The 15,966-nt window shown below is 53.8% G+C and overlaps 1 protein-coding gene across 7 annotated transcripts in view; it reads left to right on the top strand.

The window, feature by feature from the left end:
• ABCC9 (ATP binding cassette subfamily C member 9) overlaps positions 1-15,966 on the top strand; it is a 112,042-nt gene that overhangs the window by 87,981 nt on the left and 8,095 nt on the right. For all 7 annotated transcript variants that reach the window (XM_069762781.1, XM_069762784.1, XM_069762786.1 and 4 more), the window contains 13 exons: positions 5,165-5,290; positions 5,476-5,575; positions 5,693-5,925; positions 6,003-6,175; positions 9,736-9,805; positions 9,877-10,034; positions 10,107-10,199; positions 10,492-10,594; positions 11,388-11,489; positions 13,682-13,802; positions 13,901-14,031; positions 14,243-14,321; positions 14,742-14,850. In XM_069762781.1, the coding sequence (XP_069618882.1) occupies positions 5,165-5,290; positions 5,476-5,575; positions 5,693-5,925; positions 6,003-6,175; positions 9,736-9,805; positions 9,877-10,034; positions 10,107-10,199; positions 10,492-10,594; positions 11,388-11,489; positions 13,682-13,802; positions 13,901-14,031; positions 14,243-14,321; positions 14,742-14,850 (1,598 nt within the window). The remainder of the gene's footprint in view (positions 1-5,164; positions 5,291-5,475; positions 5,576-5,692; positions 5,926-6,002; positions 6,176-9,735; positions 9,806-9,876; positions 10,035-10,106; positions 10,200-10,491; positions 10,595-11,387; positions 11,490-13,681; positions 13,803-13,900; positions 14,032-14,242; positions 14,322-14,741; positions 14,851-15,966) is intronic.

The following is a 15,966-nucleotide window of genomic DNA, read 5'->3' as shown; positions in this document are numbered from 1 at the left end:
ACGCTCAAAAAATGCATCAAAAACGCATAAAAAACGCGAAAAAAACACACGCGGATTTCTGGCAGAAATGTCTGGTTTTTGTCAGGAAATTTCTGCGAGAAATCCTGACGTGTGCACATACCCTAAAAGAACAATAGACTCTCATGCTTTCTGGACCAGTTCTAGCCAATACCAGGTGGGAGGGGGAAATGAGGAGGGTAGGGAAGCTTGTCTGTCACAGCATAGAGCCATATAAATTCTTGAGGGAGGGGGGAAATGAGGGGTTTAGGATTACACACAGGCAGAGGGAGAAGAGGGGGAACGGAAAGGCCCACAGCGTGTGTCTGAAAAGCTATGGAACTTTTAGATAGATACTCAAACATGGCTGTCACAAAAAGGTGGGTGACCTTTGGCCATGACACGGCTATCACATGTGCAGGGGGCTTATCTTAGTTATCCCACCACTGCTACAATGTGATGAAAACACAAACAAGGCTATAGACCTATCAATTTACTGCAGGGGCTTATGTATATGCCGCTTTCCAGTTTCGCTTCAGAACTTGCAGCTCTCTGGCCCCCCTCTTACCCTCAGGTCAGTCAGGGAACTACACCTAGCATAATTAGTCGTCAGATGGGCAGCTTCACTGTGGACTGGCTAGCAGGCATGCCGCAGCGAGGGAATTCTGAATGCTCAGGCCGCAGTCAGACAATAGCTTATAAAACCCCGTTCCGTCGCTGCCAGCTTTACCCACCTAGCCCAGAACACACTTCGCTGCCACCAGCTCAGATTCCTCAACAGAGGAGTTTGAGCCAACCCAAATTAGTAGCGTAATTAACTTCAGGCATGTGAAAAATTCGTTATAGAGCATAGAGAGACGACTAGTAATTTCATAGTTTACTCCAAAAGGTAGGCAGTGTTTACAGAACGTATAAAAAGATTTTGCAATGTGAGACAAAGTATGTACAAAGCAATTACTAAGAAAACAGGAATTAAAAGAGAAAATGAACACTGACATGTTGCTTAGATCATCCTAGCTAACCATGCTGGTGGGAGTAGCCAGACATCCCAATTCATCAGAGGGTCCTGGTGCAACAGCTTCTTAGGCAAGACAGAAGGCTGGGTTGACTGGCAGTAACTTATACTTGTAGGCTCGTGACATCACTAAAGGGGCTGCTTTTCCTGCACCCTCCCCTAGCTGCCAGGGCACACATATTGGTACGAAAACTTATAATACTCATAAATGTGCTTGAGAACCTAGCAGAATAATGGCATACCCATCACTCATCTTATATTGAAATTAGCTTTCTAATTAATCTAATCTCGAGCTAGCTATTCCACTCTGTTTAGGAGAAATCCGCACTTTGCACTCATTACGTTTAGCTGCTAGTGTTTACAGTGAATGACAGATCTACTGATGGACATTTGTAATATGTACTCCTTATATTTCTAGCCCAAATTGGTGGCCCAATATATTACTATAATAGAACAAAGAAATCCCTGCCATGTGGAAGGGCCTTATACCAGTTTTAGCTTGTACTAGATGGGAGGATTGTCTGCTGCAGCTACAAGGACCATAAAAATGATTTTGGGAGGGGGGAAATGAGGGGTTTAGGATTCACACACACACACATAGCAGCAGGCAGAAGAGAAGAGAATGGGGGACGGAATAGCCCGCACCGTGTGTCTTGTAAAGTTAGGCAGACTCAAACATGGCATATTCACATTATTGTGCCACATAGTAACCGGCCCCCCGCTCTACACTGACACATTGTAAGCAGCCCCCCTGATCTACACTGACACATTGTAACCGGCCTCCTGCTCTACACTGATACATTGTAACCAGCCCCCTCTACACTGATACATTGTTACCACCCCCGCTCTACACTGATGCATTGTAACCAGCCCCGCGCTACACTGATACATTGTAACTGCTCCCCGCTCTACATTGATACATTGTAACCAGTCACCGCTCTACACGGATACATTGTAACCGGCTCCACTCTTCACTGATACATTGTAACCAGCCCCCCCCCCGCTCTACACTGATGCATTGTAATCAGCCCCCGTTCTACGTTGATACATTGTAACCAGCAATCGCTCATACAAAAACAAAGCCCTTTGGCAGACACTTTGTGCAACCTGATACCAATGTGTGAGCAGTTTATGGCTTTTAGCTGCAGCAGACAAATCTCCCTAAGGGTATGTGCACACGTCAGGATTGCATCAGGATTTTGTCAGGATTTTTCATCAGTATTTGTAGCCAAAACCAGGAGTGGGTGATAAATGCAGAAGTGGTGCATATGTTTCTATTATACTTTTCCTCTAATTGTTCCACTCCTGGTTTTGGCTACAAATACTGATGAAAAATCCTGACAAAATCCTGACAAAATCCTGATGCAATCCTGACGTGTGCACATACCCTAAAACTACCCATTCCCTCCTCCCAACCAATACCAGCCCAAACTGGTATAGCCACTTCCAACCTGCATGCATTTCTTTGTTATATTAACAGGATATATAGGGGCACCAATCCGGGCTAGGGTTATAAGAATTATATATTCCGGATGTCCATCGATAGATCTGTCACTCACTGAAAGCACTAGAAGCAAAACCAACGAGTGCAAAGTGTGGGTTTCTCCACAATCAGTTCAGGTAATTACCCTGTGTTTACACTTAAAATAATTCCCATGTTGTGGGGCACATTCTGATCATCGTGTCTTTCTTATACAAGGTTCATACAGCGAGATATGCGTAAAAATAGTTTTCATATGGTCATGGATCCGACCGTGCTGCCACCAAATTGTCACGTACTCACTTCTCAGCACGCGACTTGGGGTTGTGCCTGCAAGGGTTAATCTATCTCCCCTCTCTCAGTCCAGCATTCAACCTCTGTCCTATGCTGTAATGGGAGCATAAATCACACACAGACCAAGACCACACACCTGTTCATACATGCTGCCACCACTCACCAAACACACGGGTGATGAGTCCCGGAAATACTACTACTGTCTGCCAATCATAAGGCTCACACAGTTTAAGGCTATGGATTCTTTAGAACATACAAGGTTCAACTTAAAGTTTTAGGCTTTAATACAAAAAGGTACAGGGCTTACAATAAAAAAAAGGTATAAAAATATGGTAATAAAAAGACATACAAATATGTAAAAATAAACAGGAGAAAACTTACAGAAATAGCTAACTTTGTAGTTTGCTTTCTGCTCCCTGGGGGCGATGAATATGGACTGGATCACATCAGCTTGGCTGTCCTTCAATCTGTGAACATGATTCTATGTGTACAGGCCTAATTTATAGAGTTAACTTGGAGGTCAGATTTCTAGACCAGCCTCTCAGATTAATATTATAATTGCTTGTTTTTGATTGGACCACGGCTGCTCCCCCCCAATAAATATATATTATTTCCTCTGAAATTCTCTGTGTTAATTCTCACAGATAGATAGTGTCAGGCTGTAATTGACATCTCCCTTCAAAAGAGCTAGAAGGTATTAAATGTTTTCCCTTCTTCCTGGTTCCTAGCAAGACCCTCTGGCGAGATTGGAGACAGTAGACTGCCTTCTCAGGACAACATGCTGTGACCCCTGTGAGACCTGCAGTTTCTGGACAGATGTTAAATTACTGCTGGTTACACATATAAACCAATACATATTTCAGAACACAAGTAAAGGGGAGTTTTCAGCCTCTAAGTGATGTCACCACAAGGGTAGGGCTTTGGTTTTAGGCTAGGGAATAACTTAGTCAGACAGAATTCTTTGCAGTGTCTTTTGTCCGGGGTCTAGCTGCTATACAGAGGGGTGCTATGCCTCTGGATATATGCTCACACCTCCCCCCAGCACACGGCCAGTCAAGATGATACAATGACATAATGACCTGTAAGTGTTCTTTTCAATTTTAATCCTATTTTATTTGTAATTGTATTGTACACATAATTTTGTCTTCTTTATAATATCTTTTTATACTTTGTAAACACTGATATCTTTCTGTGGAAACCTCCTGAAGAAGAAGCCATGAGCTTCGAAACGCGTTGAATAAACCAGCCGAACATCCTATAACTATATCTGGATCCATCATTTGTCGCAGCAGCATGGATTTTATCCACATTCATCTATTATAACGGTTCTGCTCTTGGATGTAGCAGAGCTCAGTGTGCGCGATAATACACAATCAAATACCTCATGTTTCTGACAGTGCCCAATAGCCAGTACATAGCAGGCAGCCCTTCTGGTGACTAATTACCCTAGGTGCAGTACCCTGACTGACCTGAGGGTAAGGGGGGTGCCAGAGAGCTGCAAGTTCCAAAGCGGAACAGGGATATAGATAAAACCCCCTTCAGAAAGAACCAGGGGCAACCAAACAACTCCGGTTCATGACAAATTGGTGTGAGTGGTGAGGATGATAAAGGTATCCTCCCCGTGAACCGTGACATAATGGTGGGATCTGTCACAACCGCTGATACATTGTAACCAGCCCTCACTCTACACTGATACATTGTAACCAGCCCTCACTCTACACTGATACATTGTAACCAGCCCTCACTCTACACTGATACATTGTAACCAGCCCTCACTCTACACTGATACATTGTAACCAGCCCTCACTCTGCACTGATACATTGTAACCAGCCCCCACTCTACACTGATACATTGTAACCAGCCCTCACTCTACACTGATACATTGTAACCAGCTCTCACTCTACACTGATACATTGTAACCAGCCCTCACTCTGCACTGATACATTGTAACCAGCCCTCACTCTACACTGATACATTGTAACCAGCCCTCATTCTACACTGATACATTGTAACCAGCCCTCACTCTGCACTGATACATTGTAACCAGCCCTCACTGTACACTGATACATTGTAACCAGCCCTCACTCTACACTGATACATTGTAACAAGCCCTCACTCTGCACTGATACATTGTAACCAGCCCTCACTCTACACTGATACATTGTAACCATCCCTTACTCTACACTGATACATTGTAACCAGCCCCAGTCCGAATATTTAAGCTTATGAAAAATGGTTGATTCCATTCACTGACAACAGGCAGAGATCCTGAAAGCAATAAAAAAGTAATATAATGTCTGTCAGAGCTGCAATACTTTGCTTTTAGCTTCGTGTCCCACCCCTCCCCAACAGTGGATTCACCAGGTCTCCATTGCAGATCATCGCCATGAAGGACGGATTCATCCTCCGAGAAGGAACCTTAAAAGACATCCAGAATAATGACAACGAGCTGTACGAGCACTGGAAGACGCTGATGAATCGGCAGGACCAGGAGCTGGAGAAGGTACCGGGCACCACACCACGTCTTATCCTCCAGTCACCTCCAGAGCTGCACTCCCGATTCTGCTCTTACATCTTGTCTTATCCCCCAGTCACCTTCAGAGCTGCAGTCACTATTCTGCTGTTACATCTTTTCTTATCCTCCAGTCACCCCCAGAGCTGCGCTCACATGCTCGCTTTCTCCCGCAGGACACGGAGGCGGACCAGGCCACGATGGAGAGGAAGACCCTCAGACGAGCCATGTATTCCCGGGAGGCGAAGGTGCATCAGATTGAGGAGGAGGGGGAAGGTAAGCGCTTGCTCCGCACACGGGGGTCTCCGATCAGCAGGGGTCAGTGGGTGCCTTCTTATGAAGAGGTAGCGTCTGCTATTGTCTCTGGTGTCAGCATTGACTCTCGTCACACAGAGGAAGAAGAGGAGGAGGATGAAGAAGACGACATGTCCACGGCCTTGAGGCTGAGGACGAAGATGCCGTGGCGGACGTGCTGGCGGTACCTGACGTCGGGGGGCTACCTGCTGCTGTTCCTCATGGTCTTCTCTAAGCTGCTGAAGCACTCGGTGATCGTGGCGATTGATTACTGGCTGGTGCGCTGGACGTCCGGAGCGCAGAACATCAGCGGCGACTTCTACAATGTGACGGTAACGCTGCAGTAGATCGTTAGAAGCGCTGCCCGCTCCTGAGGCTGCAGCCCATCACCTGGTCGCTTCCATCACAGGTGCGCAGGAATCGAGAGGAGCAGACATACTACGTGGTGGGCTTCTGTGTCCTCAGCGCCTCCGGCATCGTCTTGTGTCTCATCACCTCCCTGACCGTGGAGTGGCTGGGACTGACGGCGGCCAGGAACCTGCACCACAACCTGCTGAAGAAGATCATCCTGGCCCCCATCAGGTAAGGCCGAGCCCCCCGCAGGTAACACGGAGATTCCCCACAGCTCCTCCTGGCCCCCGCAGGAAACACCGAGATTCCCCACAGCTCCTCCTGGCCCCCCGCAGGTAACACCGAGATCCCCCACAGCTCCTCCTGGCCCCCCGCAGGTAAGGCCGAGATTCCCCACAGCTCCTACTGGCCCCCCGCAGGTAACACCGAGATTCACCACAGCTCCTCCTGGCCCCCCGCAGGTAACACAGAGATTCCCCACAGCTACTCCTGGCCCCCCGCAGGAAAAACAGAGATTCCCCACAGCTCCTCCTGGCCCCCCGCAGGTAACACCGAGATTCTCCACAGCTCCTCCTGGCCCCCCGCAGGAAAAACAGAGATCCCACACAGCTCCTCCTGGCCCCCCCGCAGGAAACACCGAGATTCCCCACAGCTCCTCCTGGCCCCCCGCAGGTAACATCGAGATCCCCCACAGCTCCTCCTGGCCCCCGCAGGAAACATCGAGATTCACCACAGCTCCTCCTGGCCCCCCACAGGTAACACCGAGATTCACCACAGCTCCTCCTGGCCCCCCACAGGTAACACCGAGATCCCCCACAGCTCCTCCTGGCCCCCCACAGGTAACACCGAGATCCCCCACAGCTCCTCCTGGCCCCCCGCAGGTAAGGCCGAGATTCCCCACAGCTCTTCCTGGCCCCCCGCAGGTAACACCGAGATCCCCCACAGCTCCTCCTGGCCCCCGCAGGTAACACAGAGATTCCCCACAGCTCCTCCTGGCCCCCCGCAGGTAACACAGAGATTCCCCACAGCTACTCCTGGCCCCCCGCAGGTAACACAGAGATTCCCCACAGCTACTCCTGGCCCCCCGCAGGTAACACCGAGATTCCCCACAGCTACTCCTGGCCCCCCGCAGGTAACACAGAGATTCCCCACAGCTCCTCCTGGCCCCCCGCAGGAAACACCGAGATTCCCCACAGCTACTCCTGGCCCCCCGCAGGTAACACCGAGATTCCCCACAGCTACTCCTGGCCCCCCGCAGGTAACACAGAGATTCCCCACAGCTCCTCCTGGCCCCCCGCAGGTAACACCGAGATTCCCCACAGCTACTCCTGGCCCCCCGCAGGTAACACCGAGATCCCCCACAGCTCCTCCTGCCCCCCCGCAGGTAACACCGAGATTCCCCACAGCTACTCCTGGCCCCCCGCAGGTAAGGCCGAGATTCCCCACAGCTCCTCCTGGCCCCCCGCAGGTAACACAGAGATTCCCCACAGCTCCTCCTGGCCCCCCGCAGGTAACACCGAGATTCCCCACAGCTCCTCCTGGCCCCCCGCAGGAAACACCGAGATTCCCCACAGCTCCTCCTGCCCCCCCGCAGGTAACACCGAGATCCCCCACAGCTCCTCCTGGCCCCCCGCAGGTAACACCGAGATTCCCCACAGCTCCTCCTGGCCCCCCGCAGGTAACACCGAGATTCCCCACAGCTCCTCCTGGCCCCCCGCAGGAAACACAGAGATTCCCCACAGCTCCTCCTGGCCCCCCGCAGGAAACACAGAGATTCCCCACAGCTCCTCCTGGCCCCCCGCAGGAAACACAGAGATTCCCCACAGCTCCTCCTGGCCCCCCGCAGGTAACACCGAGATTCCCCACAGCTCCTCCTGGCCCCCCGCAGGTAACACCGAGATTCCCCACAGCTCCTCCTGGCCCCCCGCAGGTAACACCGAGATTCCCCACAGCTCCTCCTGGCCCCCCGCAGGTAACACCGAGATTCCCCACAGCTCCTCCTGGCCCCCCGCAGGAAACACAGAGATTCACCACAGCTCCTCCTGGCCCCCCGCAGGTAACACCGAGATTCCCCACAGCTCCTCCTGGCCCCCCGCAGGAAACACAGAGATTCACCACAGCTCCTCCTGGCCCCCCGCAGGTAACACCGAGATTCCCCACAGCTCCTCCTGGCCCCCCGCAGGTAACACAGAGATTCCCCACAGCTCCTCCTGCCCCCCCGCAGGTAACACCGAGATTCCCCACAGCTCCTCCTGGCCCCCCGCAGGAAACACCGAGATTCCCCACAGCTCCTCCTGCCCCCCCGCAGGTAACACCGAGATCCCCCACAGCTCCTCCTGGCCCCCCGCAGGTAACACCGAGATTCCCCACAGCTCCTCCTGGCCCCCCGCAGGTAACACCGAGATTCCCCACAGCTCCTCCTGGCCCCCCGCAGGAAACACAGAGATTCCCCACAGCTCCTCCTGGCCCCCCGCAGGTAACACCGAGATTCCCCACAGCTCCTCCTGGCCCCCCGCAGGTAACACCGAGATCCCCCACAACTCCTCCTGGCCCCCCGCAGGTAACACCGAGATCCCCCACAGCTCCTCCTGGCCCCCCGCAGGTAACACCGAGATTCACCACAGCTCCTCCTGGCCCCCATCAGGCAACATGGAGCCCCCACAGCTCCTCCTGGCCCCCCGCAGGTAACACCGAGATTCACCACAGCTCCTCCTGGCCCCCCGCAGGTAACACAGAGATCCCCCACAGCTCCTCCTGGCCCCCCGCAGGTAACACCGAGATTCACCACAGCTCCTCCTGGCCCCCCGCAGGTAACACCGAGATCCCCCACAGCTCCTCCTGGCCCCCCGCAGGTAACACAGAGATTCACCACAGCTCCTCCTGGCCCCCCGCAGGTAACACCGAGATTCCCCACAGCTCCTCCTGCCCCCCCGCAGGTAACACCGAGATTCCCCACAGCTCCTCCTGGCCCCCATCAGGCAACATGGAGCCCCCCGCTGGTAACACCGACACACCTGCAGCTTCTCCTGGCAGTGAGCGGATCCTCTGATCCTTTTCCCTTTGCCAGTTCTCCTTCTTGTAGAAACTTATCTTCCCAACCCTCTGACAGTTCTTCCTGGCACATGGTTGCAGTATATGGACCCCCTTATATAATGTCACCTGCCTGGTTCTTTCCTCCCTCTGACAGTTCTTCCTGGCACACGGTTGCAGTATATGGACCCCCTTATATAATGTCACCTGCCTGGTTCTTTCGTCCCTCTGACAGATCTTCCTGGCACATGGTTGCAGTATATGGACCCCCTTATATAATGTCACCTGCCTGGTTCTTTCCTCCCTCTGACAGTTCTTCCTGGCACACGGTTGCAGTATATGGACCCCCTTATATAATGTCACCTGCCTGGTTCTTTCCTCCCTCTGACAGATCTTCCTGGCACATGGTTGCAGTATATGGACCCCCTTATATAATGTCACCTGCCTGGTTCTTTCCTCCCTCTGACAGATCATCCTGGCACACGGTTGCAGTATATGGACCCCCTTATATAATGTCACCTGCCTGGTTCTTTCCTCCCTCTGACAGTTCTTCCTGGCACATGGTTGCAGTATATGGACCCCCTTATATAATGTCACCTGCCTGGTTCTTTCCTCCCTCTGACAGATCTTCCTGGCACACGGTTGCAGTATATGGACCCCCTTATTTAATGTCATCTGCCCGGTATAACGCCACTAGATCTGTGGATCATGTACGCGTCCCTTTAAGCGCGGACCCCCGGATAGCTTGTGTCTCTCTGCAGGTTCTTTGACACGACGCCGCTGGGACTTATCCTGAACCGTTTCTCTGCCGACACGAACATCATCGATCAGGTGAGACGGCGCCGGCTGCGCTGGGTCCTGCGGCTCCTCCGTTACTGATGTGGCCCCTCGTGTCCCCGCAGCACATCCCCCCCACCCTGGAGTCGCTCACCCGCTCCTCGCTCCTCTGCCTGTCCGCCATCGGGGTCATCAGCTACGCCAACCCCCTCTTCCTGATCGCGCTCCTGCCCCTCGGCGTCGCCTTCTACTTCATCCAGAAATACTTCAGAGTCGCCTCCAAGTGAGTATGGGGGTCCGAGCAGACCCTGGGGGGCTCCTGTCATGTGGTCACCCTCCGCTCCGTGTTTTCCAGGGACCTGCAGGAATTGGATGATAACACCCAGCTCCCGCTGCTCTGCCACTTCTCGGAGACGGCCGAGGGTCTCACCACCATCCGCGCCTTCAGGTATCCGCCATGTTATATAGGATGGATGTATTACAAGTGACGGAGCAGGAGATTGGGACCCCCAGGGAGTGGCGTGGCCCCCAGTTACTGCTCACAAGGGCCCTGGCACGTCAGATGGAGTCCCGAGGTCTGTTCAGGGGCCGAGTAGCCCCACCACAGCCCCCCGATAACACCTCCTGGCAGCACGCGCCCATCATAGCCGTGGTCACGGGGGGGCTTTCTCTGCATGGCCTGAGCTGAGCCGTGCAGGATGATGGTGGCAGAATAATCATCCACCTCTCATCACCCGCAGACACGAGTCCAGATTCAAGCAGCGGATGCTCGAGCTGAGCGACACCAACAACCTGGCGTATCTCTTCCTGACTGCGGCGAACAGGTGGCTGGAGGTCCGGACGGTGAGGAGGGCAGACCCTGCCAGAGAAGAGCTCACTGCATCCATCATCCATCCACACTGCACCCGTCATCCAGCCGTACTGCACCCGTCATCCAGCCGCACTGCACCATCATCCAGACACACTGCACCCGTCATCCATCCTCACTGCACCCGTCATCCAGCCGCACTGCACCCGTCATCCAGCCACACTGCACCCGTCATCCAGCCACACTGCACCCGTCATCCAGCCACACTGCACCCGTCATCCAGCCACACTGCACCCGTCATCCAGCCACACTGCACCCGTCATCCAGCCACACTGCACCCGTCATCCAGCCACACTGCACCCGTCATCCAGCCACACTGCACCCGTCATCCAGCCACACTGCACACGTCATCCATCCACACTGCACCCGTCATCCAGCCACACTGCACCCGTCATCCAGCCACACTGCACCCATCATCCATCCTCACTGCACCAATCTTCCATCCGCACTGCACCCATCATCCTTCCTGACTGCACCCATCATCCATCCACACTGCACCCATCATCCAGCCACACTGCACCCGTCATCCAGCCACACTGCACCCGTCATCCATCCACACTGCACCAATCTTCCATCCACACTGCACCCATCATCCATCCGCACTGCACCCGTCATCCATCCGCACTGCACCCGTCATCCATCCGCACTGCACCCGTCATCCATCCGCACTGCACCCGTCATCCATCCGCACTGCACCCGTCATCCATCCGCACTGCACCCGTCATCCATCCGCACTGCCTCACGATCTGTATACATATCTCCTTCTAGGATTACCTGGGCGCCTGCATTGTCCTCACTGCTGCCGTCACCTCCATCACTTCCGGACTCACCTCTGGGATCGTTGGGTTGGGCCTCACCTACGCCCTCACGGTATGTGACTCTCATCATCTGACTCCAGTCACCTCCAGAGCTGCACTCGCAAATCTATTCTATGGATCTAAAAAACGTAAACTGTAAGTGACCCCTGTCCAGTTCACCGAACACTGCATTATGTGATGGGGGTGGTAGTACTTATATGAGACCCCGGCAGTGAGAAAAGCAACGTGAGCTGCATTATGGGTAGGCAGAGAAAGAGACTTCTGATACTGCAGCTCTGGAGGTGACTGGAGGATAAGACACGATGTAATAGGAGAATATTGAGTGCTGTGATATTTTGGGGTCTGAGGTGCTATAATATTTAAGGGTGTAGTAATATTCGGGGTCCCATGTGCAGTGATATTTAGGGGTGCTGTAATATTTTGGGGTGCATTAATATTTGGGGTCCTATGTGCAGTAATATTCGGGGTCCCGGGAGCAGTAATATTCGGGGTCCCGGGAGCAGTAATATTCGGGGTCCCATGTGCACTGATATTTATGGGTGTAGTAATATTCTGGGGTCCCGTGTGCAGTAATATTCTGGGGTCCCGGGTGCAGTAATATTCTGGGGTCCCGTGTGCAGTAATATTCTGGGGTCCCGGGTGCAGTAATATTCTGGGGTCCCGGGTGCAGTAATATTCTGGGGTCCCGTGTGCAGTAATATTCTGGGGTCCCGGGTGCAGTAATATTCTGGGGTCCCGGGTGCAGTAATATTCTGGGGTCCCGGGTGCAGTAATATTCTGGGGTCCCGGGTGCAGTAATATTCTGGGGTCCCGTGTGCAGTAATATTTGGGGTCCCATGTGCAGTAATATTCTGGGGTCCCGGGTGCAGTAATATTCTGGGGTCCCGTGTGCAGTAATATTCTGGGGTCCCGGGTGCAGTAATATTCTGGGGTCCCGGGTGCAGTAATATTCTGGGGTCCCGTGTGCAGTAATATTCTGGGGTCCCGGGTGCAGTAATATTTGGGGTCCTATGTGCAGTAATATTCTGGGGTCCCGGGTGCAGTAATATTCTGGGGTCCCATGTGCAGTAATATTCTGGGGTCCCGGGTGCAGTAATATTCTGGGGTCCCGGGTGCAGTAATATTTGGGGTCCTATGTGCAGTAATATTCTGGGGTCCCGTGTGCAGTAATATTCTGGGGTCCCGTGTGCAGTAATATTCTGGGGTCCCGTGTGCAGTAATATTCTGGGGTCCCGGGTGCAGTAATATTCTGGGGTCCCGGGTGCAGTAATATTCTGGGGTCCCGGGTGCAGTAATATTCTGGGGTCCCAGGTGCAGTAATATTCTGGGGTCCCGGGTGCAGTAATATTCTGGGGTCCCGGGTGCAGTAATATTCTGGGGTCCCGTGTGCAGTAATATTCTGGGGTCCCGGGTGCAGTAATATTCTGGGGTCCCGTGTGCAGTAATATTCTGGGGTCCCGGGTGCAGTAATATTCTGGGGTCCCGGGTGCAGTAATATTCTGGGGTCCCGGGTGCAGTAATATTTGGGGTCCTATGTGCAGTAATATTCGGGGTCCCGTGTGCACTGATATTTATGGGTGCTGTAATATTTCGGGGTGCAGTAATATTCTGGGGTCCCGGGTGCAGTAATATTTGGGGTCCTATGTGCAGTAATATTCTGGGGTCCCGTGTGCAGTAATATTCTGGGGTCCCGGGTGCAGTAATATTCTGGGGTCCCGGGTGCAGTAATATTCTGGGGTCCCGGGTGCAGTAATATTTGGGGTCCTATGTGCAGTAATATTCGGGGTCCCGTGTGCACTGATATTTATGGGTGCTGTAATATTTCGGGGTGCAGTAATATTCTGGGGTCCCGGGTGCAGTAATATTTGGGGTCCTATGTGCAGTAATATTCTGGGGTCCCGTGTGCAGTAATATTCTGGGGTCCCGGGTGCAGTAATATTCTGGGGTCCCAGGTGCAGTAATATTCTGGGGTCCCGGGTGCAGTAATATTCTGGGGTCCCGGGTGCAGTAATATTCTGGGGTCCTGTGTGCAGTAATATTTGGGGTCCCGGGTGCAGTAATATTCTGGGGTCCCGGGTGCAGTAATATTCTGGGGTCCCGGGTGCAGTAATATTCTGGGGTCCCGGGTGCAGTAATATTTGGGGTCCTATGTGCAGTAATATTCGGGGTCCCGTGTGCACTGATATTTATGGGTGCTGTAATATTTCGGGTGCAGTAATATTCGGGGTCTCCCGTTTTCTGCAGGTCACTAATTACCTGAATTGGGTGGTCCGGAATCTGGCGGACCTGGAGGTTCAGATCGGGGCAGTGAAGAAGGTGAACAGTTTCCTGAACATCGAGTCTGAGTGTTACGAGGGGACCATGGGTATGACATTGGGGGTCCGTCCTGTAGCTGATGGAGGAGGGGGTCTTCCATCGTGTCGTCCTGCGGGTCCTCGTCATCTTCTCCGCCTGTTTCTCCAGATGCGCAGCAGGTGCCGGACGATTGGCCGAAGAGCGGAGAGATTCGGATCAGCGATCTGTGCGTGCGCTACGAGAGCAACCTGAAGCCGGTGCTGAAACACGTGAAGGCTTATATCAGACCGGGGCAGAAGGTGACTACCACCCTCATCATGTCACCGCCCTGCAGAGCGCCACCACATCCTCCCACTGCTGTCCTCATAGGGATCAGACTACACGGGGCTTGTAACCATGGAGACACATAGACTAGCGGGGGAGCCGAGTACACAGAACGAGGCCGTGCCCCGGAGGAGTCAGTATTACGGGGGGAGTTCTTCCTTACTGTGCGCTTCCTCCTCTCCCCAGGTCGGGATCTGTGGGCGCACGGGCAGCGGTAAATCGTCCCTGTCGCTGGCGTTCTTCAGGATGGTGGACATCTTTGACGGTGAGTGTGCAGATGTTTCTGAAGAGGATCCATAGTGGGAGTAGTAGTGATTCACTGTCCCGGGGCATTATGGGGTCCGCAGCGTAGAGGTGGCGGGAATCCCAGCCAGGGACCTCCAGAGCCCCAAACCCATTCCATGGGGCCACTACAGAAGTGGGATAGGGGCCCCTGCAGCGCCATCTCATGTCACCCCCCACCTCCTCCACCCTGGGGCCCCGGGCCCTTCTTGTACTCCATGTGTCTCTGGGGGTCCTGCATGGGGCCCATCCAAGCCGGGGGCCCCTGAGCATCTGCAGGGCTTGATGTGGTTAATTTTCATTGGTTCATTACCAGCCAACCTGTAGTGAAACTACAACTCCCAGCATTGCCCAACAGCCGCAGATGGGTGGTGATAATGGTTTATTGGATATTTCTCTTTAGGAAAGATTGTGATTGACGGGATGGACATCGCGAAGCTCCCGCTGCACACGCTGCGCTCCCGCCTGTCCATCATCCTGCAGGACCCCGTGCTGTTCAGCGGCTCCATAAGGTGGGTGCACCGACCACACGGGGGACACTGCCAGCTACAATGTAGCACCGACCACACGGGGGACACTGCCAGCTACAATGTAGCACCGACCACACGGGGGACACTGCCAGCTACAATGTAGCACCGACCACACGGGGGACACTGCCAGCTACAATGTAGCACCGACCACACGGGGGACACTGCCAGCTACAATGTAGCACCGAGCGTCCGGGGGAGACACCAGCTACAATGTAGCACCGACCACATGGGGGACACTACCAGCTACAATGTAGCACCGAGCGTCCGGGAGAGACACCAGCTACAATGTAGCACCGACCACACGGGGGACACTGCCAGCTACAATGTAGCACCGACCACACGGGGGACACTGCCAGCTACAATGTAGCACCGACCACACGGGGGACACTGCCAGCTACAATGTAGCACCGACCACACGGGGGACACTACCAGCTACAATGTAGCACCGACCACACGGGGGACACTACCAGCTACAATGTAGCACCGAGCGTCCGGGGGGAGACACCAGCTACAATGTAGCACAGAGCGTCCGGGGGAGACACCAGCTACAATGTAGCACCGAGCGTCCGGGGGGAGACACCAGCTACAATGTAGCACCGAGCGTCCGGGGGGAGACACCAGCTACAATGTAGCACAGAGCGTCCGGGGGAGACACCAGCTACAATGTAGCACCGAGCGTCCGGGGGAGACACCAGCTACAATGTAGCACCGAGCGTCCGGGGGAGACACCAGCTACAATGTAGCACCGAGCGTCCTGGGGGAGACACCAGCTACAATGTAGCACCGAGCGTCCGGGGGAGACACCAGCTACAATGTAGCACCGAGCGTCCGGGGGAGACACCAGCTACAATGTAGCACCGAGCGTCCGGGGGAGACACCAGCTACAATGTAGCACCGAGCGTCCGGGAGGAGACACCAGCTACAATGTAGCACCGAGCGTCCGGGGGGAGACACCAGCTACAATGTAGCACCGAGCGTCCGGGGGGAGACACCAGCTACAATGTAGCACCGAGCGTCCGGGAGGAGACACCAGCTACAATGTAGCACCGAGCGTCCGGGGGAGACACCAGCTACAATGTAGCACCGAGCGTCCGGGAG

This window comes from Ranitomeya imitator, chromosome 4 (genome assembly GCF_032444005.1).
Source record: "Ranitomeya imitator isolate aRanImi1 chromosome 4, aRanImi1.pri, whole genome shotgun sequence".
Taxonomy (NCBI): domain Eukaryota; kingdom Metazoa; phylum Chordata; class Amphibia; order Anura; family Dendrobatidae; genus Ranitomeya; species Ranitomeya imitator.
This window is presented reverse-complemented; position numbering and strand designations above follow the sequence as displayed.